The sequence below is a fragment of the Mixophyes fleayi genome, chromosome 2 (assembly GCF_038048845.1).
Source record: "Mixophyes fleayi isolate aMixFle1 chromosome 2, aMixFle1.hap1, whole genome shotgun sequence".
NCBI classification, from domain to species: Eukaryota; Metazoa; Chordata; class Amphibia; order Anura; family Limnodynastidae; genus Mixophyes; species Mixophyes fleayi.
This window is the reverse complement of record NC_134403.1, coordinates 267,861,890-267,886,513: the sequence shown is the minus strand read 5'-3', so window position 1 is coordinate 267,886,513 and position 24,624 is coordinate 267,861,890. Positions and strand designations below refer to the sequence as shown.

Sequence of the window (24,624 nt, the reverse complement as noted above, 5' to 3'; positions counted from 1 at the left end):
ACAGAAATGACAGCGGACATGTACTATATAGTGAATTCAAATTCATTACAAGTATTTCATACCCCTGATTATGCAGGTGACCAGGAAACATCTTCTGCAACCAATGTCGGACTGGGGCATGAAGGGCCCACCAGGGGGCTTCAACACTAGGGGCCCACCAGAGGGGATGTGGCCAGCCATCATAGAGGCGAGACCAGACACTAGGGGGGAGTGGTCAGCTAGCACCATAGTGTAGTATATAAAGAATGCAGTGTGTATATAAAGAGTACACAGTCTTGACCTGCCCCTTAGATTGGACAGAACAGTCACTAAAAATCGAGATTGTCCCACTAGACCAGGCTTGGCTAACCTGTGGCATTCCAGGTATTGTGAAACTACAAGCCCCAGTATGCTTTGCCAATATATAGCAGCTTATTGCTGGAAGGGTATGCTGGGAGTGCCACAGGTTAGCCAAGCCTGCACTAGACTCAGAACATTTGACAGACTTTCCTACCTGTTCTTGTCACTTTTACTACCTGTGGCTGCTGGTTTCTTTAGTTGCGGCTTGTCTGGATCCTGGAATGTTGGGGGCCCTTTTTGGAAAAAATAATGGGTACATTTAGAAAATTCCAACCAGCCCTGGGGTTAAATCAATAGGAGTAAAGGAAAGAGAGAAAATGTGCTTGCAGAGGCACTCAGCGATCTTTATTGTATATAAAATATAAATCTTTATTAATTATACTTTTAAAAAGAGAATAATCCCTCCAAATGTAATAGCGAAATATAAAACAAATAAAGTGAAACAAAAGTGAATTAAAATAGCAAAAATATTTGCTATGCCCCGCTACTTGATATATTGCAATAACTATTATATCAATTGTTCATGCTTGACAATAGATGTTATTATGCATCACTCCACTATGAGACTGACTTGGTCAAAATGACACTGATGAAATTAGTGGTATGATCGTTTTATAATTAGTACCACCTAGACTGACTACTGCAGTTCATTTATTTTCTTAACATTGGTAATTGACAATCATATAAGCCTATTAAGGTAATCCTATATAGTTGCTACGTATTGCGTATGTAGCATACCTAATAAGTTTATTCTAACTGCATTATCTCTGTCCTATCGTTGTCCAGTCTCACACTTGCATTCTATTGTATCAAACTCAATAGAAATTAGGCGCTGTCTATGGCTGTATTGGTGGGACACCTAGTAAAGTGTTTATAGCTGCTATAGAGTCTAAATCCTCCGTGTTAAATGATCACACATACACACTGAAATATTCAGCTAAATGAGGATTGAGTGCTATCTATAATAATATGGTGAAACTTGTTATATAACACCTAATCTCATACTCTTAGCTGCTGCTTGATCTCAATCATACAGTTAAACGATCTCCCATATGCCCACTGATATGTTCAGCCCATTCGTACAGCGCTACCTATGATAACTAATTGAGCTAATAACAAGGAGTGAAAATAAGCAGTAGCGAGGCAAAACGCCAACACGCGTTTCGCTATTCGCTTTATCAAGGCAACCACTGAGAAAGAAAGAAAGAGGGTATATAAGCAATAAAACACGCCCCCTCATCTGACGTGTCGCGTTCCGATTGGTAAAGGTCCGTTATCGTGCAATTCATATGATTGATGGTATGAATAACCTATCCTGTTGAAGAAATTAACATTAATCCGCCCCTTAGAGCTCGTATTGGTAGATCAAATCTCCAGACTCCAGCATGTAAACACAGAGGTAAAGGTCCGTTATCGTGCAATTAATATGCTTGATAGTATAAATAACCTATCCTGTTGAAAAAATTAACTTAAATGATCACACATACACACTGAAATAACAAGTTTCACCATATTATTATAGATAGCACTCAATCCTCATTTAGCTGAATATTTCAGTGTGTATGTGTGATCATTTAACACGGAGGATTTAGACTCTATAGCAGCTATAAACACTTTACTAGGTGTCCCACCAATACAGCCATACACAGCGCCTAATTTCTATTGAGTTTGATACAATAGAATGCAAGTGTGAGACTGGACAACGATAGGACAGAGATAATGCAGTTAGAATAAACTTATTAGGTATGCTACATACGCAATACGTAGCAACTATATAGGATTACCTTAATAGGCTTATATGATTGTCAATTACCAATGTTAAGAAAATAAATGAACTGCAGTAGTCAGTCTAGGTGGTACTAATTATAAAACGATCATACCACTAATTTCATCAGTGTCATTTTGACCAAGTCAGTCTCATAGTGGAGTGATGCATAATAACATCTATTGTCAAGCATGAACAATTGATATAATAGTTATTGCAATATATCAAGTAGCGGGGCATAGCAAATATTTTTGCTATTTTAATTCACTTTTGTTTCACTTTATTTGTTTTATATTTCGCTATTACATTTGGAGGGATTATTCTCTTTTTAAAAGTATAATTAATAAAGATTTATATTTTATATACAATAAAGATCGCTGAGTGCCTCTGCAAGCACATTTTCTCTCTTTCCTTTACTCTGACAATAGAATTTTTGTGCGTGAGTGCACCAACCAGTATTAATATGTTATACGTGATCAACAATTGTGTACTATCTGGTTACCATAGTAGCGATCACCTGGTGCAGTGGTATCTTCTCTATTGAAGTTAAATCAATAGGACCCACAATTAATACTTAGGCCGTCCTCCAGCCCTAACATTAAAGTAATAGTATTCCCATTTAATAAACCTATTTCCCTCCCTCCAGATAGCCCCTGCAATAAATTAATTGCATTTACATATAATAAATATACCTATTTCCCGCAACCGTCACTGCCACTAAATAATTCATATTCACATTTAATAAATAGACCTCATGCTCCCCAAACTCAGCCCCACATTCAATTAATAGCCCCCAAACCACTCCATCTTAAATTAATAGTCCCCACTATAAAATTGCTCCACCTTCATCCTACAAACAAAATAGCACCAATTATTTAGCCACCATCTACCACACACACATTAAATTGCCACAAGCCATCACAACCACATTACTATGCCCCTTCATCACCATGCTGTGCCTCCTTATGATCGCACTGTCCCCTCCATGCTATTTTTGCCCTCCCCCTTCTCCTGGCCCCCCTTCATCACCCTGTGCCATGCTGCTTTTGCTCCCCCCATCTCCTGGCCCTCCTTCATCACACTCTGCCATGCTGCTTTGGCCCCCCTTCATCACACTCTGTCATGCTGCTTTGGCCCCCCTTCATCACACTCTGTCATGCTGCTTTGGCCCCCCTTCATCACACTCTGTCATGCTGATTTGGTACCCCTTTCACACTCTGCCATGCTGTCTGTGCTCCCTTTTCACACTCTGCCATGCTGTCTGTGCTCCCCCTTTTCACTCTCTGCCATGCTCCCCCTTTTCACTCTCTGCCATGCTCCCATTTTCACTCTCTGCCATGCTCTTGCTCTTCACTCTCTGCCATGCTCCCCCTTTTCACTCTCTGCCATGCTCCCCCTTCACTCTGCCATGCTCCCCCCTCAAACTGCCATGCTCCCCCCTTGCTTTTGTTCCTTCACTTACCTTTTCTATCATCTTCTTTCTTCTCTTCTTCTCTTCTTCTTGTCTTCTGTCTTCTTCTGAACTCCTTTCTGCGGCGCTCTTCACTGAACGTCGGGGACGTGATGAAGTCACTCCCAACATTCAGTGCGAACAGAGCAGAGAGGAGTCGGTGAGCGCCGTGGTCACGTTAGTGTTCCTTTTTTTTAATGTGTCCCGCTCCCCCCACCAAGAAAGAGGGTAGCGATCAAGGTCGGGGCCTACTGGAGGATAACCCGGTCCCCTAGTGGCTCAGTCCGATCCTGTCTGCAACTGTAGGAAAAACATTTTTCTCTTTAATGGTATTATGGAATTGCCTACCAAGGGTGAGGGTGACAGCAGATTCTGTTTTAAAATAAATTGGGTACCTTCCAAGAATGATGTAAATAGTTAACACTATTAAATGATACCAACATGACTGTCTGCAACCAATAATTATCGCCATATATGGGATCACAAAGCATTTGTTTCCTCCTGCGTGGTTAAATTGACAACAGACTTATTGGGGTTTGTGTCTTGCCTTCTGGAACAATAAGGCTAGAATTGAGAAAATGTTGAACATAATGGTATTTTTTCAACTTAAGAATCTATATAGCTTCTATTAAACATGGCAATATTTTGGGTTAGTTGCACAATTGTTAGTGTTGCTGCCTTAATGGGGCCATGAATTTGATTTTGACCAGGAATTGTAGAGTTTCCTTGTGTTTGCGTGGAATTCCACTGGGTGCTTAGGTTTCTACCCACAGTCCAAAAAGCAAACCGGGCCTGATTCATTAAGGAAAGTAAGGCATAAAAAATGAGTAAGTTTCCTCCTGGACAAACCATTTTACAATGCAAGGGGTGCAAATTAGTTTATTATTTTGCACATAAGTTAAATATTGGCTGTTTTTTCATGTAGCACTCAAATATTTAATAGCTATATTTATCCACTGACATTTAAAGTTGATCTAGAAGATGCCCTACCTCATCACATTTTAAATTCACACCCCCCTCCAATGCAACATGGTTTTGTCAAGGTGCAAAGTTACTTTTTTTTTCTTCTTTACTTTCCTTAATGAATCAAGCCCACCTAGTGTGTGTGTCTGTGTGTGTCTGTGTGTGTCTGTGTGTGTGTGTGTGTGTGTGTGTGTGTGTGTGTGTGTTTGTGTTTGTGTTGTAAGCATATAGGGCCTGATTCATTACGGAAAATAAAGTAATAAAAATGAGTAACTTTTCACCTGGGCAAAACCATGTTGTATTGGAGGGGGAGATAAATGTAAAATGTGTGGACAGATTTATAGTTGGGGTAGGGCATGTCCTAGATCAACTTTATATTTCAGTGTAAAAATAAAGCTATCAAGTATTTGTGTGCTAGATGAAAAAACAGCCAGTATTTTGTGCAAAATGTGTAAATGTGCAAAATAATAAACACATTTGCACCCCTTGCATTGTAACATGGTCTTGTACAGAAGATATTTTATAATATAAAACTATTGTTTTTGACTTACTTTCCTTAATGAATCAGGCCCATAGACTACAAGCTCCAATGGGACAGGAACCAATGTGTATGATTAAATTTACTCTGTATAGTGCTGCGTAATATAGTGGCGTTATATAAATAAATGATAATAAATGATAAATAAATGAGTAATTAGTGAGACTGTCTCTGTACCTCCTCATGTGCTAAGCACACATATTATACACTGTGGAGCACCAATCTTGCAAAACTATCCGTTAATTAATTTCCCAGTATACTATTCTAAATACCTAGTGGGTATTCAAAGGACTATTGTAAAAATGATGTTCCCTAAATTATTATGGAACTGTTTATTTGCATATCATTCCTATTGAGGAGCTTAAAATCTCTTTTTATTATTATTTTGGTTTGTTTCAGTTTTTGATGTACAGTGGAGGAAAGAAGGGTATTCACATAATGATCACTGCTCTCTATAGGCTTAAGTATTGACCAAGCAGACAGGAGCTTAGAGAGACCAATGACAGAGCTGGGGCAGATGGAAGTAGAACATATTCTACTTTGACTTGTCCCTGCTCTGATACCTGTTGCTGTGAAGCATCTGTGTGCTCAGTCAATCCATTGCTTCACAAAGTTCAATTATCTCTATGCAAGTACCTGTCTCTCTTCTGTTCCCCTGTCAAAAAAAGAAGGGGAGATAAAAATGTCCATGTGCACTAACCCTTCTCATTGTTTCAGTAAATCTGCTTTATAGCACTTCATCTGCTTAACAAAAAGCATTGCCCTACATCAGAGCCGTAACGAGGCCGGTGCGGGCGGTGCCGCCGCCCCGGGCGCAGTCCCAAGGGGGCGCAATGGCCGCCCACACCTGCCTCTGTGTGAGGAGTGTAAAAAAATAAAAATTAAACAGACCTCAGATTCAGACTGCCGGCCGCCCGGCGCATCCAAAATGGCGGCCGGCACCCGGCTCCACCCCCTTCTGAACTCTGCCCTCTGCCTCAGCGTCTGATGTCATGACGTTGCTAGGCAGCAGAGGAGCAGAGAGGAGCCAGGCAGCGACGGCTGGAGAGGAAGAAAGAGGAAAAAGGTAAGTTTCAAAGCAGGGGAAAGGGGATGTGTGTTGCTATTATGGAGGGAGGGGAGGGATGTGAGCTGCTATTATGAGGGGAGGGGGGGATGTGAGCTGCTATTATGGAGGGAGGGAGGGGGGCATGTAAGCTGCTATTATGGGGGGAGGGGAGGGGAGAGGGGCATGTAAGCTGCTATTATGGAGGGAGGGGAGGGGATGTATGCTGCTATTAAGGAGGGGGGATGTGAGCTGCTATTAGGGAGGGGGGTGTGCTGCTATTATGGAGGGGAGGAATGTGTGCTGCATCTTGCTATTATGGAGGGGGGATGCTGCTATGCTTTATGAGAGAAGGGGGGTATGCTGCCATAATGTGTGAGGGAAGGGGGGATGTATTAATGTGTGATATGAGGGTAGGGAGGTTAGGTGTCTTACTACATGGGTGGGAGGTAGGCTATTAATTTAATGGTGACGTTTAGGTGGGGGCTAATTATTTAATGGGTACTATTTTATTTGTGGGGTGCTGGTGGGTCAATTAAATTTATTGTTGGGGCTTTTTAATTTAATGGTGGGGTCTATTAATTTCAGGTGAGGTATTTATCTGTTTTGCAGTCACAAGAATGCTCTCTGTATTGTATGGTGGTCATAGGAATGCTCTCTGTATTGTATGGTGATCATAGGAATCCTCTCTGTATAGTATGGCGGTCATAGGAATGCTCTCTGTATAGTATGGCGGTCATAGGAATGCTCTCTGTATTGTATGGCGGTCATAGGAATGCTCTCTGTATAGTATAGCGGTCATAGGAATGCTCTCTGTATAGTATAGCGGTCATAGGAATGCTCTCTGTATAGTATGGCGGTTATAGGAATGCTCTCTGTATAGTATGGCGGTCACAGGAATGCTCTCTGTATTGTATGGTGGTCATAGGAATGCTCTCTGTATAGTATGGCGGTCACAGGAATGCTCTCTGTATAGTATGGCGGTTATAGGAATGCTCTCTGTATAGTATGGCGGTCACAGGAATGCTCTCTGTATTGTATGGTGGTCATAGGAATGCTCTCTGTATAGTATGGCGGTCACAGGAATGCTCTCTGTATAGTATGGCGGTCATAGGAATGCTTTCTGTATAGTATGGCGGTCACAGGAATGCTCTCTGTATTGTATGGTGGTCACAGGAATGCTCTCTGTATAGTATGGCGGTCATAGGAATGCTCTCTGTATTGTATGGTGGTCACAGGAATGCTCTCTGTAAGGTATGGCGGACACTAGGAGGCTCTTTATATTGTATGTGTGTATGTGTGTATGTGTGTGTGTGTGTGTGTGTATGTATATATATATATATATATATATTCATTTTGTGTGATGGTGATAAGGGGGCACAATGTGATAAAGATCGCTCCATGGCACGGTGTGATAAAGAAGAAACTGTGATGGAGGGCACAGTGGGATGAAGGGCACAGTGTGATGGAGGGCACAGTGTGATGGAGGGCACAGTGTGATGGAGGGCACAGTGGGATGAAGGGCACAGTGTGATGGAGGGCACAGTGGGATGGAGGGCACAGTGGGATGGAGGGCACAGTGGGATGGAGGGCACAGTGTGATGGAGGGCACAGTGGGATGAAGGGCACAGTGTGATGAAGGCAGGGCCGGATTAAGGGAATGGAGGCCCCTGGGCTAAGGGCACCTCCATTCCCCCGTGAGGCCCCCATTGTGAGCCGCCCGCCGCCCCCGTCCCCCGTGAGGGCCCCCCCAAATTGCTTACCTGTCAGTCCAGTCCTCCATCCCCGGCGCGCTGTAAGCTCCTTACTGAGGAGATCTCGCGAGAGTTCACTCGCGAGATCTCTTCAGTAAGCAGAGTACTGAGCGCCGGGGACGGAGGACTGGACTGACAGTGCTCAGCAGCATTGATCGGGCTGGGGGCGCCCCCGCCCCCGGACCGATCAATAATGCTGCTGAGGACTTTGAAGGGCCCCCTGGATGCCCGAGGCCCCTGGGCTATAGCCCAGTTAGTCCTCTGGTTAATCCGGCCCTGGATGGAGGGCACAGTGTGATGCAGGGCACAGTGGGATGAAGGGACGTGTGATACAGATGGTACTGTTACATTTGTTTTAATTTGTTTCAGTGAGTTTTATTTCAATAACCAATTCATTTGTTATACAGCTGGCATGTGATAGCTGCATTTAAAGTACTTTGATCTATGGAGGCTTATTACATAAAGATCCTTACAAAGCCAGACCGAGAAGAATGGGGAGGGAGGGGGTTTCAGTGCGGTCTAGAACTTGTAAAGAGCTAGCTACGCCCCCCACAGTAGGTTGACCACGCCCACTCGACAATTGACACTCCCACTTAGATGGGGGGCGCTGCTTCCCTATCTCGCCCAGGGCACTAAAATGGCTAGTTACGGCACTGCCCTACATTGTTAAGCACCACTAACACATTAGTCTATATGTTCATAGGTTATATAACTGGTTTAGTCTACTGTTCACTGCTAATACAGTGTATGTGCTCCTTTTTAAATACATCTGGATCAGTCAGCCTAGCTCAGTTCTCCTTATTTTGCTCTAGTAGGTTTTAAGTAGCTAGGTGCCCCTGCATGTGGTGGCTTAGTACCTACTTAGTTGGTGAGCTGCTGACACAGGTGTAGTAACACAGTACAATCACAGTAAACGGATGGGGGAAAGACTACCTTTCTTTCTGAAATAAATAATTATTACATCTTCTTTCTCTGTCTCCTGCATAGTTCTTTGTAAAGACAATGGCAGTGGCTCACACAGGTGGTCACAAGAGCTGACATATTCTATTTTTTGGAACTGTCATCCTTTCTCCTGACCTCTCTCCTCCATACTGCCAGTATTTGCATGTTTCTCTTGCTCCTACTCAGTCTCACTCTCTGCTAACTGTAATACGTGGCTATCTCAATGTGACTCGATTGCTGGCACTTTCCCATGTCAGGTTTCCCAGTCCTCACTACTAGATTCTCCCACAGGTCAGGTTAACTATACTCTGCACCAGTATCTTCAATTGAGCTCTCATAAAATCAATAGCTCTCTGGCTTCTCACAGCATTCACTGAGTTCCGGAGCTTCCCTTTTAGAACTCAGACTCGCTTAGCTTAATCTGCAATTCTTGCTCTCACTATAGTCTAATGGGATTTTGTGGCACAGGTCTCAACACTTTGTTAAACCTATTGAAGTACCTAATTATTACAATATAATTGTAATTCTCAATAATTTTTTTTACAGTTTGACATTATTTTTCATTTTTTTGTTTACGTAAAATACAGAGTCTACGGAAGTGGCTTGTCCAAGAGGAGTGACTGGATTAGTTGATGGATCTGTTACCATTCAATGCTCATACTCAACTATTCCTACAGCCAATAAGTATGCACGGAAGTTTATTTGTCAGCAAGGTGGAAAGCGTGGAAATTGTAAAAGTACAATTATATCCACAAGTCCTTATGTCGATTCAAACTTCTCAGACCGTGCCTCAATTGAGGATGATCCAAATGAGGGCACAATTACTATAAAACTTGATCAATTACAGACGACTGATGAAGGCACCTATTTCTGCGGTATTGGTGACAGTTCTACTCATAAGAAAATGGCTGAGATCAGAGTGTCTGTGACTAAAGGTAACTATGACAGGCCGAATGTAGCTTGAAACTTAAATATCCCCAATAGCGCTTTTGCCGACGGAGTGATTTAGTGGATGATTTTGATTGCTTTGAACAAGTTTCAGAGATTAGAAATGATGGGATCTATTTATTAAACGGAGTTGAGACCTAAATCCCATTATTTTGCTTGCTATTAAAGAATAAAGCAACACAAAAATACGATGTAACGCTTGGAAAATCATGCCAACTGCTGATGCATATTGGATAGTATCTACAATGTGACTATTTATTAGTGGCTGATGACCTAAAGGTTGTAACTGGCTATGGTGATGCAGAAAAGTTACTCTGCTGACTGTCTTTCCAGGGAGAGTGTAGAATACGTTTAGAAATAGTTGCTTGAAAAAACATATGCCAGAAAACTGATTTGTCAGTTTATATAAGTGTCCAAGGCAGAGCCGGATTTACACCTCATGGGGCCCTAGGCAAGATATCGGTTTGGGCCCCCCCTTCACACACACAGTGGCCCCTCACACACACACACACACACACACACACAGTGGCCCCTTACACACACATAATACACGCATGCAGTGGCCCCTCACACACAAACACACACATAATACACGCATGCAGTGGCCCCTCACACACACACACACAATACACGCACACAGTGACCCCTCACACACACATAATACATGCACACACTGGCCCCTCACACATACATAATACACGCACGCAGTGGCCTCTCGCGCACACACACACATAATACAAGCACGCAGTGGTCCCTCACACACACACACATAATACATGCACGCAGTGGCCCCTCACACACACATAATACACGCACACAGTGGCCCCTCACACACACATAATACACGCACGCAGTGGCCCCTCACACACACATAATACACGCACGCAGTGACCCCTCGCAAACACACACATAATACACGCATGCAGTGGCCCCTCACACACACACACACATAATACACAGACACAGTGGCCCCTCACACACACATAATACACACAGACAGTGGCCCCTCACACACACATACTACACAGACAGTGGCCCCTCACACACATAATACACGCACGGAGTGGCCCCTCGCACACACACACACACATAATACATGCACGCAGTGGTCCCTCACACACACACACACACATAATACACAGACACAGTGGCCCCTCACACACATAATACACACAGACAGTGGCCCCTCACACACACATAATACACGGACACAGTGGCCCCTCACACAGACATAATACACACACTATTAATATACTACCCTACCCCTCCCCCAACTTACCTTTTTCCATCTAGGAGCTGTGGAGTCTACTTCCCCTTCACACATGGGGCGGCACCTGTCATGTGGTGCACATCCCATGCAACACAGAGGGAGAAGACCAGCCACCACACTAGCCCCGTGTGGCCCCTCCCCCAACTCGCGGCACCCGACCCCCCCCCCGACTCGTGCGGGTGGGGGGTGCCACGAGTCGGGGGAGGGGCCAAAATTGTTTTTTTAAAATTGCTCCTGTCACCCAGCAGCAGGGCCCCCTGAGAGCCGCTAGGCCCTAGGCAGGTGCCTAGGTTGCCTAGCGGTAAATCCGGCCCTGGTCCAAGGTTATAAAGTTAGAGAAAGTTATTAGTTAGCATTAGAGAAAGTGATTTTCCATTAGTCTATTACTATTATTCCTAGAGCCCTGGTATCTGCACTAACTCGTCCTTCTTCTATTTCGACTCCCCAATGCTCAGTCCACTCACCTTATCTATTAGAGTTGTTGGACAATGCAATGCAGTAATAGTTGGGTGGCATTATTTAGGCTCAGGTCCACAGAAATAGCGATCACTTTCCAATATAAATAAGTCTAAGGAATAAATTTATCAATCTGTGGGTTTGACAAAGTGGAGATGTTGCCTATAGAAACCAATCAGATTCTATCTGTCATTTTGTTGAATGTACTAAATAAATGTAAGCTAGAATCTGATTGGTTGCTATAGACAACATCTCCACTTTTTCAAACCAGCAGCTTGATAAATTTACCCCCTAGTTTTTATTCCACATATTTTCAAGAAACCTTGAACACACACATCTCTTGAAAATACTTTGACAAAGCTGATTTTGATGTATTGTATATCAGGCAATAGCTTATATTTTTATAAAATAAGAAATGCATCTTCAATAGTGCACTAATTAATCTATTTTGCACTCAAAGCACATAGAAGCCTGTTGATTCATTATAACAAGATTTTTTTTTTCCTGGACAGACTCAGTCCTTACAACTGAAGCACAACTCCTCTATAGTCATTTAAGGGGCACAATGAAATTCAGATGCGAAGTTGGAAAACAAAATGCTGCACGAAAATACCTATGCAAGATAGGCAAAGCTGGCTGCATGGATATCATTGATAGCTTGGGAAAAGTAGCCTCTGTGTATCAAGGGAGAATTCTGCTACAAACAGATGAAAATGAACCAGGATGGTTTACTGTCAAAATAGCACAACTGAGAAATGAAGACTCTGGGCTCTATGCTTGTGGTTGGGGTACATATGGAAAAGATGGAGATGCCACTAATTTTGATTTGAGGATCCATTATGGTGAGAAGAATAAGTTTTGACCAACCAGAAAACAGTGAATTTTTTTAAATATTTTAAAATGCTAAAAACAAACAGACCTTTCCACTGTTTGTTCTAAATTAACACAGGGACAAAAGAACAACACATTTCTGCATAATTAAGAACTAATTAAAAGGCAAAACATCATGAGAGTTTGCAGGTTTAAAAAAAAGAAAATCCATGCTTGATGTTAGATCAGTATCATTGAAATGACCTTGACATGTCTTTGTAGATATGCAAGAGGTATCACATAACTTTCAGCTAGTCAGATAGTTTTCTACAGTCACAGATAACAGCTTTTGATAAGTCTACAAAGACCAACATGCTGCCAGAATAGCATTAGGCAAGAGGAGTGTTGAGGTAGGTTAAAGCAAGTGGTGAAAATATTGGGAAAAATAATATGCAGTGTATTGTATAAAGTGTAGTAGTGCAAATGCCAGCATGTCCTGGCAGCCGTGGCTCACTGAAATAAACACATGGACACTGTATTAAATCCTTTATTAGATATAAAAAAAAGAAATTAAAGTAATTTTTTTTTCTTTTTGTCCTGAAGAAATCCAAAAATAATCCAATGTTAAGATTTTTTTAAAAAACATGTGAGGATGATGCAGAACAGAAAGAAAAGGTGCCTGTCCATGACAGGCCAATCAGCAATATAGATCCCGTATAGATCCCTCATCGTTTATGAGTTAACTACACCAGGCACTCACCAAGAAACATAAATAAGCTGCCAAATAGGGAAATGGGGAGGTGATCCCTAATCCTCTCCAAATAAGCACACTATAGACAAAACAATCCCCGGCGCTAACTAAAAAGAACTGAAGACCAATGGTGTTAAATCTAAAAATACTATAGTAATGTTACACAGCATTTAAAACAAAAAAAACACATGAAAGTAAGATAATATGTCACAAAACAGAAAAAAAGAGGGTCTGCAGACAAAAAAGGATAAAAATAAAAATGCATGCAATGAACATAAGTAAGCAAAATGTTAAAAATCCGCCAATGAGTGAATCCTATGAGCAAAGAAATCTATATTCCAATGTCCTCCAGAAAAGAGTAGCAAGCAGTCAAATGCACTTCACTTCACCCAAACGAAAGTTCTGAACAGGGGAAGGAAATATATCAATAAGATCAGACTAAATACCGTAAAGTAGCACTACCCCTATAAATTGCATGAGAAGATAGTCATACATGCAAGCAGGTGTCCATAGGTTCCAGTGGTAGACTATGTTCAGTGGGTACTCACTTCACAAGTGCTGGAAAGTCGTCAGCCGGCTACGTTCCCCGTCTGCAGTAAATCCTCTTCTGCTATTATTTCCGGACTCCTGGGCGTCTGCGCATAAATCAACAGGTCCTTTCTGCTGCTGTTGTTGAACACAGATTCCTGCTACCTCTCTCTTAAAGGGGCACATTTATCAATATTCACATAAAGTGAAAAGTAGTTTTCAATCCTTATTGCAATGATAAGGATTGAACTATTTCTCACATTTATGTACAACCCTACACAGAAACAGCAGTCAGCTGTTTCTGTGCTGTAAAAAATCATACTTACCCCCCCTCTTCGGAAGCAATGTCTCTGGGTCTTCTCCTCGTTCCTTTCAATGAACAAAGATCCCCTCTCTTTCTCTGTGTAACGATACTTACCTTTCCTCGCTCCCCCGCCGCTCCGTCGGACCCGGAAGCCGCACTTCCGGGTTCGGCGGTCACATGACCGCCAGACCTGGGCGGGGAATTCAAATCTGGACTTCCTATTTAAACAGCGCTCTGACACTCTAGAAGTGTCAGAGCAACTTACCTGTTCCTGGCTCCTGATTCCTGTGTCCTCCCTGGTTTCAGCTCCTTGTGTGTATTGATCTCCTGTGTACTGACCCGGCTTGCTTAACCCTTCTGGACTCTGTTACCCCTGTGTACCAACCCGGCTTGCTGACCTTCCTGTTTGCCTGTGCTCCTGACCCGGATTGTCTGACGCTCCTTTCTCTATACTTTTATCTGCCATCCTGTGTACCAACCCGGCCTGTCCAACTATTCTCATCCTGCTCCTATTCCGCTGTACTACACCTTGAGGCAAACCTGAGGACCGCGACCTGCGACTCCTGGCAGCAAAGCCCATCCCGCCTTGCGGCAGTTCTTGATGAATACCGGGGAGATCGTTAGACTCCGCGCCTCAGGTAAGCCAGCGCTAATCAAGGTAGTGTATCCAGTAATCCGTTACACTCTGCAACTATCATTGCAGAGAGAGAGCTGTGAGTGACAGGGAGGATCATGTGATCCCTCCACATATGCGCTGTCCAGCTCTGCTCTTCGGAGCAGAGCTGACAGCATTGGATTTCTTCAATTATGATAATGTACGCCAGCTTGTTTTTTCGGAACTTGTTAGATTTGAGCTGGGAGCAGTCACCATACTGTTGTAAAAACGATAAGGAGTGCAAAGCAGCAGATATCCATGATATCTGCTGCGATGCACCTTTAATAAATTTGAGTAGGAGACATCGTGGACTAATTTACACGGTAAGTGCACGATAGTGCACTACCGTTATTTCTTAAATATACCCCTTAGAACTCCCGGCCCCTTTGCGATCAGATAGACTCCAGTGGACTTGAAAATTTATATGAAATGTCTATTAATTAGACTAATAGCAGTAGAGGATCTACTGCAGATGGGGAATGTAGCCGGCTGACGTCTTCCCGGCACTTGTGAAGTAAGAACCCACAGAACATAGTCTACCACTGGAACCTATGGACACCTGCTTGCATGTATGACTAACTATCTTCTCATGCAATTTATAGGGGTAGTGCTACTTTACTGTATTTAGGGGCACATTTATCATCACTCGCAAAATATGAAAAATAGTTTTCAATCCTTATTGCATTGATAAGGATTGAACTATTTCTCATATTTATTAAAAAAGCAACACAGGAACAGCAGTTCCAAAAAACTGCTGTTCCTGTGAAGTGTAAAACATACTTACCACAGCTGCTTCGTTCCCGAAGCAGTATGTGGTCAACAGGGGTTCTGTTCTTACTCTAGTGCGCATGCGCCGAGTGAAAACCTCGGGCATGCGCACAAACATCTCTGCTCTCTATCGGCAATTATAGTTTGCAGAAAAAGAGAGTGAATGACTGACCCGGCTTGCTTAACCCTTCTGGACTCTGTTACCCCTGTGTACCAACCCGGCTTGCTGACCTTCCTGTTTGCCTGTGCTCCTGACCCGGATTGTCTGACGCTCCTTTCTCTATACTTTTATCTGCCATCCTGTGTACCAACCCGGCCTGTCCAACTATTCTCATCCTGCTCCTATTCCGTTGTACTACACCTTGAGGCAAACCTGAGGACCGCGACCTGCGACTCCTGGCAGCAAAGCCCATCCCGCCTTGCGGCAGTTCTTGATGAATACCGGGGAGATCGTTAGACTCCGCGCCTCAGGTAAGCCAGCGCTAATCAAGGTAGTGTATCCAGTAATCCGTTACACTCTGCAACTATCGTTGCAGAGAGAGAGCTGTGAGTGACAGGGAGGATCATGTGATCCCTCCACACATGCACTGTCCAGCTCTGCTCGTCGGAGCAGAGCTGACAGCACTGAAACTTTTCATTAATGATAATGTACGCCAGCTTCAACTGGCATACATTAACATGTTTGAAAAGTCAATTACATTTATTGTTAAATAGCGTTACTGAGCACTCCCCATACATTGTTATGGGGAGTGCTCAGTAAAACGATAGGAGATGCAAAGCAGCAGATATCTATGATATCTGCTGCGATGCTACTTTCATAAATACCAATTTAGTGTTTAATCCCCGAAAACTGTTTAATAAATAGGCCCCTTAGTCTGATCTTATTAATATATTTCCTTCCCCTGTTCGGAAATTTTGTTTGGGTGAAGTGAAGTGCATTTTACTGCTTGCTACCCTTTTCTGGAGGACATTGGTCTTCAGTTCTTTTTAGTTAGCGCAGGGGATTGTTTTGTGTATATTGTGGGATCTATTCACGAGTAGACAATGAGAGCGGTTTTATTACACTCCATCAAGGAGATACATAAATTTATAAATTAAATAATGAGGACTGCATCAAAGAAATACCAAGTAAGATAGCTAAGATGCAAACAAAAAAAACAGAAATTCATCACATCATAGATCAATAAATGATCTTTCCCATAGGCTCCACTTGACATTCATTTACACACTGATGAAAGGAAACTTCTGCTTTTGTTGTAAGTACCGCTTGCACTAACCACTTAAAGTCCAGATTAACCTATTTCATGTTATTATTAGGCATATTTGGATGTAAGGGCAAGGTAATAGACAAAGGACAAAGGAGGCAGTTGGGAAGGTTTAGAAGAATCCTCTGCCTATATCTGCAATAATATATATTAGTTTAATAGAAGGTGTGTTCCCTGCAATTACACAAGTTGGTTTGGGCTAAATTTTGGGGAAGCTTGGAGTCTGGTTATTTATTTAATCATATCACAACACCAGCACTGATTAGCATGGGTATGGATGTCTCCAGTAGCTATTTGAAAATAATTGGATCAAATGCAATCTTCCCTGATTCGACCAATCAGAGTGTAGTCTTTGAGGAACTTGCAGTTAAAAAAACTCATGAACTGAACAGTACAGCATGCAATGGTACAGCACAATTCAGTAACACTACTATCTAACGGGATGCAGTATTGCTCCCATAGGCCTCTACAAAACTTTCAAAATAATAATTTTGTAGAGGCACATGATCACTTGATGTAATCAAATAATTCTAATGCATGAAAAAGGTTTAGTAGTAAATTATAATTTAATATTACTGTCTTCTTGTAGAAACTGATATACCCCAGGGACCTAGATCACTGTCTTCTAGATTGGGTGGGTCTGTGTCTGCTGAGTGTAAATATAATCCCAAAAAGAACTACACAGACAAATTTTGGTGCAAGTTGGAAGAATCATTCTGTAACCCAATCATAAAAACGGATGGATATGTCGGGGAGGCCTATGAAGGAAGAGTAGTCATTCATGATAACGCTACAGATGGCACTATGCAGATCCTAATGAACCAGATCACCAAAGAGGATGAAGGCTGGTACTGGTGCGTATTGACTGACGGAAAGCGTGACCAGACATCTACTGTACAACTAAAGATTTTAGAAGATGAAAGAGGTAAAATAACCAGATGCCTTTTTCATTTAAAAATCAAGTTAATAATGTAATTAATTAAAATTGTAGTTAATAATGGAGTAATATGACTTTTTCATTGGTGTTTACAGTTAATCTTGAAGGATTGAAGGGGAACAAAACTATTGAAGTCACTGCTGGGGAAAAAGCCACAATCCCTTGTTCTTATCCGTGTAGGTTTAAATCGCATGAAAAATACTGGTGCAAATGGGGTAACTCTGGCTGTAAACCAGTAACTTCTCACGATGATGTTCAAAATGAGCTCAGCATTTCATGTGTGTATCGAGAATTGTTGCTTACCTTTAATGAAGTGTCCAAGAAGGACAGCGGATGGTACTGGTGTGGAGTCATAAAATCTGGAAGATATGGGGAGACTATTGCAATGCAAATAAGAGTTAAAGGTGAGTTTTGATTGACATGATTGATGTCACAGATTTTAACATTTTTTTTTTTAAAGGGAATTATAGTTCACTACCTGAAATAGAATGCAGGCTCTTGCAAGATTGTAATAAATATGCAAAAAATACATTTATATCACTAATATGTTTTTTTCATCTTGCCTCTTCATTTGTTTTCTATCAATCTAGGCATCACTATGTTAAAAGTTGATCCAAACGCTTTTTGCAATATTTGCAGATGTGAGGAAAGCTAACTTAGATATATGACAATTGCTGTCACTTCTTGAAGTAAAGTGGACACAATAGATAGTAAAGGATTAAACCCACCCAAATACACAGTACATCTGTAGACATAACAATTTATAAATACTATATTAACTACAGTCAGCTCAGAAAAAATACTGATGGATCGAAAGAACCTCCTGTATACACAAGCACTTAAATCTGTCTCTCCCTTTCCCTCCCCAAACCCTCGGGCAGCTGGCACCTCCATTGGACATATTGCAAAATGCCATGATACACTATGGGCTATTAATTAACTTATGCCTGTGTTACTCAAATCTTTATTTTCAGGGGTCTTGTCGTCTTCATGCTTGCCTACCCTACCCCTTAAAGCCCTATCTACTCCATCTGTCTCATCTGTTCACCGCATTCACTTTTACCCCATTTGCACCTACAGCCTCTCATTACTTCTTTCATCTAGAATGTAAACTCTCGCAGACCAGGTCCTCTCCTACTTATGCCTCATGTCTGTCTCCCTCCGATGACCTTGTCTTAAGCTGAATCCTCCACTACCTCATGCTATTATTGAGAGTTTATGAGTTTGGGATTGTGACTAGCAGCCAAACTTGTCTACTCTTCAGATACATGCTTAAAAGATATTTAACTTGCTATTTAGAGAGAAAAAAATGTGGAATTGCTGCTTTAATGCCAATAACCCTTTATTTGCTAGAATTTTGGAAAAATGTTGACTTCTGAGGATCAGGAGACAGCAGTCAGGAAACAGAGAAACCAACTACCTTGCTTCTATGGATCATCTAATATATGGAAAAGTCGCTTAGGCACGTGTAGATCCTTAAAACTCCAGTACTGGAACCGAAAACAACAAAGAGATAGACAACACTGTATACTGTGTGATTCATCAATTTTATTCAAATGTTAAAAAGACACTCACCTATTGTTGGTGGTATATGGGCTTTCGACATTATTATACCGATGTCCGCCAGTTGGTATACAAAGTAACACTTTTGGTCTTGGTGTCCGATCAGATCTTGAAGGGTGCTTAATCCTCTGAGTTTTTGATATTCTGGAGACTATATTAAAAGAACATTGCACTTTGGACATTCATTATGCTTCAGAGACATCTGAGGTATAATGAATCGGAGTTCATAAGGGTGCCTGCACCCCTCTATCTGTGAAAAAAACAAAAATAGAAGTGCATTGACAAACAGGGAGAAAAAGAAATATGTGCTGGGATTACACAGCCCTAGAATTCCGGATAGGCAATATAAAAATTGTTCTGCCCAGCCAAAAGGCCAGGCAAAGGACCTCTAGTGCAAACAAAAGTAGGACTCATTTGTTACATTCTGTACTCTTTCACAGTGAGTGACCAATTTGATTATCAGTCACCCCTGGATCGCTACTCCGAGGGTGCTTCATCCCAGGCTTTTTTATTACCAGCCTTTAGGAAAGAGGACCTCTCATTATGAGAGGGCCCCAACTTACCCTCCTAGGACAGAACTATACTTGATCTTATCCAAAAAGCAAAGAAACGATAACAGTTTAATGTATTAGTAGACTATAAACTTATAAAGAACCAATTAAATGGAGTGTTTTAATATTTAAAGATACAAGGTTGCTTGGGATACATTTATTCCCATTAAGGAGAACTTGGTATAAAATAACACACCTTACATTTTTACAAATGAACAAACATCAAAGGAATCTTGATTAATATTTGCAGTTATAAAGGAGTACATGATACAAAAAGCTCTGCTAAAAAGATGCCATATCCTTCTCAAAATCAATCTTATCAATCTATATTTCTATCATTAGAAAAGCAAAACTTTTCATGAAATTACATTATTAACCTTAATAATTCAGCATTCTGAATAAATATAAATTTTATTTCAGCATAAAATGACAGGCTTATAGTGTGGTTAATCTTTGATGTGTTGTAAAAGCAGTCACACTGTGCTCAATTATGAGATAACAACATGTTTGTAGTGTGTAGTGTAAACATAGTAGTGTAATGTAGTATAAAAACACGGATTACAAAGTCTCAGATGTTAAGAAGTTACTAATACATTTTTTTTCTTATTTTAGATCCCATCAGAATCGAACCCAGGAGTAACATTAATCCACGTGGCAATGTTGGTGAAAACAGAAATATTCAAGTGATTGTCACTCCTCCCAGGTCTGTAGTGAACAGTATTTATTAAAATATTTATTTACTGAAAATGAAGAATTTACAGGGGATCAATACCCATATCAGTAATTTTCAGTTAAAAACATACTTGCCTACTTTTGCAGGCAGCTTTCCGGGAGGGGTTCCATCGAGGGGGGCGTGGCCATGCGCGGGGCACCATTAGACTCTGCTCCTGTCAATCTCAGGCAATTTTATCCAATCGCAGCAGGGGGCAGGGCCACGATGGCACATTTAGCCACGCCCCCCGCCATCTTCAACAACGCCAAAATCTGGATCCAGGATTTTTGCCTGCTCTCTCAGGAGTCCGGGAGAACTCCTAAAATTTCGGGAGAGTAGGCAACTATGGCTAAAATTTATAAAATGCAGGCAATGGTTGCTGGTTATGTGAAATACCATTTTCTTTATAAGGAGTACGTATTAAGGTGGTATAATATCTAGCAATTATTCCCCCTAGGGTCTGCAGATGCTTATCATCATGATGTTCACCTGTTGGCTTTCAGACAGATCTGGGAGTCACGTACTGATGTGTGTGTGTGTGTGGGGGGGGGGTTAGACTTGACTCTTATACAGCACAATGTTGCACCTCAGGTGGCAAACTTGAGAGACTGCTGTTGTTGTCTCAGGAACTGTCACAGTCAGCTTCAAATATGGAATCTAGAGTGCTCTATACTGATACAATCCTACACTACCTAACTTTTTATGTTCTGAGGGCAATCACAAACTTTTTGTCTCTCTGGAGCTTTAACATCTCTTTTTCTAAGATAGCTATACAGCCATATACAGCCATATTGCTCCTCTGTCAGCTTTCTAAAAAAGTGAGGGATACAGGGAATGCTGGGTAAAAGGAAAAAACTACACTGTCCAGCGTGTGAAGAATCACCTGAAATCACTAAAGGACGGTTAGCAAACAGTACGCTTTACAGGTCTTGGGCCTGATTCAGAGATGGATGCTAACCTGAAGTAACTCTTAAAAAATCCCAGAAAATGGCCGTATTCCAGCACATATGCTGAGCCATACACATACAGATACATCCACATCTTCATCAGAAGCATATGAACCTGGTTTTCAATCATAATCAGTGCGTGTTTGCACCTGTCCTATAGCATGTACAAGATATACACCTCCTATCAGTATGCATTTGTGTGAACACGGCTTTAGTGTACTCGGCCTGCATTTGCTCTTCTCTGCCAGTGCTTCTATGCTGGTTTTGCACAAAGTAGTGAATGTAACCTCCAGTATTTTTGCAGACATTAATACAGTGGGCTGTCGCTGGAAATCAAGAACAATTGGATACTAAAACCAAACTTCCAGTATTTTGTTATGAGTATTAATATGAGTCATTATTCCAGTGTTATTGAACCATTAGACCTGTTTAGATCTGTTGAACCAATGAGGTTCAAGTCGAGATTTTTTTTGTTTTTCATGCTATGTACAAAATTACATGTAGCTAGAAGCCCTTAGGGCACACTTCATCCATGTTTTACAATGGATTACAATTTGTAATGATTAGTGGCATACTAGCGTAATGATTAGCGAAATGATTAGTAGCATAATGATTAGTTGCGCAATGATTAGTTGCGTAATGATTAGTAGTTTAATGATTAGTAACGTAATGATTAGTTGCGTAATGATTAGTTGCGTAAAGATTAGTTGCGCAATGATTAGTTGTGCAATGATTAGTTGCATAATGATTAGTTGCGCGGTGATTAGTTGCGTAATTATTAGCAGTGTAATGATTAGTAGCGTAATGATTGGTTGCACAGTGATTAGTAGCATAATTATTAATTACGTAATGATTAGTAGCGTAATGATTAGTAGCGTAATGACTCAAAATTGCAATATAACTTATGTTGTGGATTCATTTAGTAAGGGCCCAAAACGACTCATCATAATAAATATAAATAAATAATTTCACTTTTTGGTAACTATGTAATTCATGCTTTCAGAAGGCTAAGGATTGAATTTGTTTGACGTTAAAAAATAATTTATTATAGACTTTGGGCTAGATTTACTTGAAGAAAATGACAGTTTACGGCTAAAAAGCTAACAGTCAGTAAACCACCTGAAAAATCACAGTTTTTACAGAACATTACAAAACACCATCCCTATTTTTAACATGATAAAAATACAAACCCTTGGATTTACAAGAGGGGAGATTGCTTGCTGTTTGAGATATCTTGCCAATCATAAAATGAGAGGAGGCACCATTGACTTATGAATTATTGTAACAATCAATATTTAATTATTATGGGGGGGGGTAATTATTAATTCACTTATGGGCCAATTGTTATCTTTACCAATATATCACAAAAGTGTTTGTAAAGGAGTAAACTCAGTAGCAGAAAACCATATGGAAGCACAGAATCATTTATCTCCTATATAGTGAATAATATTTCTGTCTCCTCCTAGCTCTGACAGTAGCAGGAACAGCACAGTTGTTGCTGCCGTTGTCTCCGTATGTGCTGCTTTCCTGGTGGTTTCTGCTGTTTTCATTTTCTTCAGAATGAGAAGAAGGAAGAATTCAGGCAAGTAAACTGTATAAAGTATAACACTAGACTAGCAATGAATGTCTTTGCATTTCTTAGTGTAAATTGCCATTTGTGCATTATAAAATAAATTATACTTAGGATCCGATTTTTTGGTTTTAACCAAAGAAGCCTGAAAAACCCCAATGAGGACTTCCCTGGAATGTTTGGTTAAGACTGGAAGCATGAACTTTATTTTTCAGCTCAAGAACTTCACAATGTACCAAAGCAGCACTGGGGCTGAGAGGATCTTTGTGTTCTAGAGATCTTGGAGTAAGGGCTTTGCACATTCTAAATTACTTTAGGTGGCAGAGTGATATTTAATCTAATGTATTTAGATACATGAATTGAGATCTTCTGAAATGTTCAATGGTTTATTATACATTGTAAAAGTAGGTGCAGCTGTTGGACAATAGTGAGGCATAGTCTGAGTACTCTGTTTAGTCCAGTGCAGGAGAAATAGGCAATGGAATGTATTTATGTATGGATAAATATTTTTTTTAACTATTTTATACTTTTCAGAGTTTTTATACCGGCTCAGGAACTCTTTACATAGTATAATCCTTCATCTGCTATGACTGCAAATATCTGATGTTCATAGATGACATAATCAATGACATAATAATAATGACTTCAAAGTGCTGACATCACACTGAGTGATATCAAATGGATGACACCACAATAAGTGGCAACGTTTACGATACCACAACTGGAGATTTCATAATAGGGATTATCACTGATGATGTACAATCAGTGACATCAGTAATTATACTACAATGGGTGGCATCACCTATAACATCAAATGTGCCATTACTGATTACATCACAAAGAGTGACATCAGATTGTCTGACATCACTAATGACCTCACAATGAGGGATATCAAATGGGTGACAACACAATAAATGCCAATGATATTGTTTATTATACCACGACCAGCAGTATAATCAGTGACATAATTAATTATACTGCAATGGATAAAATCACCTATGTCATCACTAAGAGTGACACTATTATTATTATTATTATTATTATTATTATCATTTATTTTTTAGGCGCCACAGGGTATCCGCAGCGCCACACACACAGTACTAACAGTAGACTATACAGGGTGAAACCATACAGAACAATGAACAAAAAGTACCAATACTTCAGAATGTCTGACATCATTAATGACATCACAATGAGGGGGTATACAATAGGTGGCACAAAAATGACTGGCAATTTTACACCACAATGGGTGACAGTGAAATAGATGGTATCACTGATAACATCACAATGGCTGTCATCACTGAATACATTACTGATTACATATTACAACGGGTGCTATCAGCGATGATAACGTATGACAGAGGGATTGATATCACTGATTACATGCAATTGTTGACGCCACAATAAGTAACAAATTTTAGGAGTTCACTATGAGTGACATAATCAAAATCAACAATATGTGTGACATCACCAATGCCAACACAATGGAGGAGATTTAGTTGCCGGCGATGTGGCGCGTGGACATAGTGACACGCACATTGCCGGCAATTATTGGAAAAATGAGCAGAGATTTGCAGAAATTTCCACCTGTCTCACGGATGTTCTGGAGACACTTTATAGCTAATTGAATTCCCCCCAATGGGTAACATTACAGTAGATGGCATCACCCATGACTGCCATTCTGTTTTTTAGGGAGCCAGTTTCAGCCCTCATGAATGAAAAAAAAAAAAACTAAGCGAGAAGGGAGTGGGATGTCATCATTGCCATCAGCTACCCCATAAAAACCATCATAT

At 40.9% G+C, this 24,624-nt stretch overlaps 1 protein-coding gene across 5 annotated transcripts in view; it reads left to right on the top strand.

The window, feature by feature from the left end:
- Positions 1 to 24,624, top strand: part of LOC142138983 (polymeric immunoglobulin receptor-like) — an 85,564-nt gene that overhangs the window by 56,306 nt on the left and 4,634 nt on the right. For all 5 annotated transcript variants that reach the window (XM_075196175.1, XM_075196176.1, XM_075196177.1 and 2 more), the window contains 6 exons: positions 9,384 to 9,731; positions 11,983 to 12,312; positions 17,141 to 17,476; positions 17,584 to 17,892; positions 20,215 to 20,305; positions 22,728 to 22,843. In XM_075196175.1, the coding sequence (XP_075052276.1) occupies positions 9,384 to 9,731; positions 11,983 to 12,312; positions 17,141 to 17,476; positions 17,584 to 17,892; positions 20,215 to 20,305; positions 22,728 to 22,843 (1,530 nt within the window). The remainder of the gene's footprint in view (positions 1 to 9,383; positions 9,732 to 11,982; positions 12,313 to 17,140; positions 17,477 to 17,583; positions 17,893 to 20,214; positions 20,306 to 22,727; positions 22,844 to 24,624) is intronic.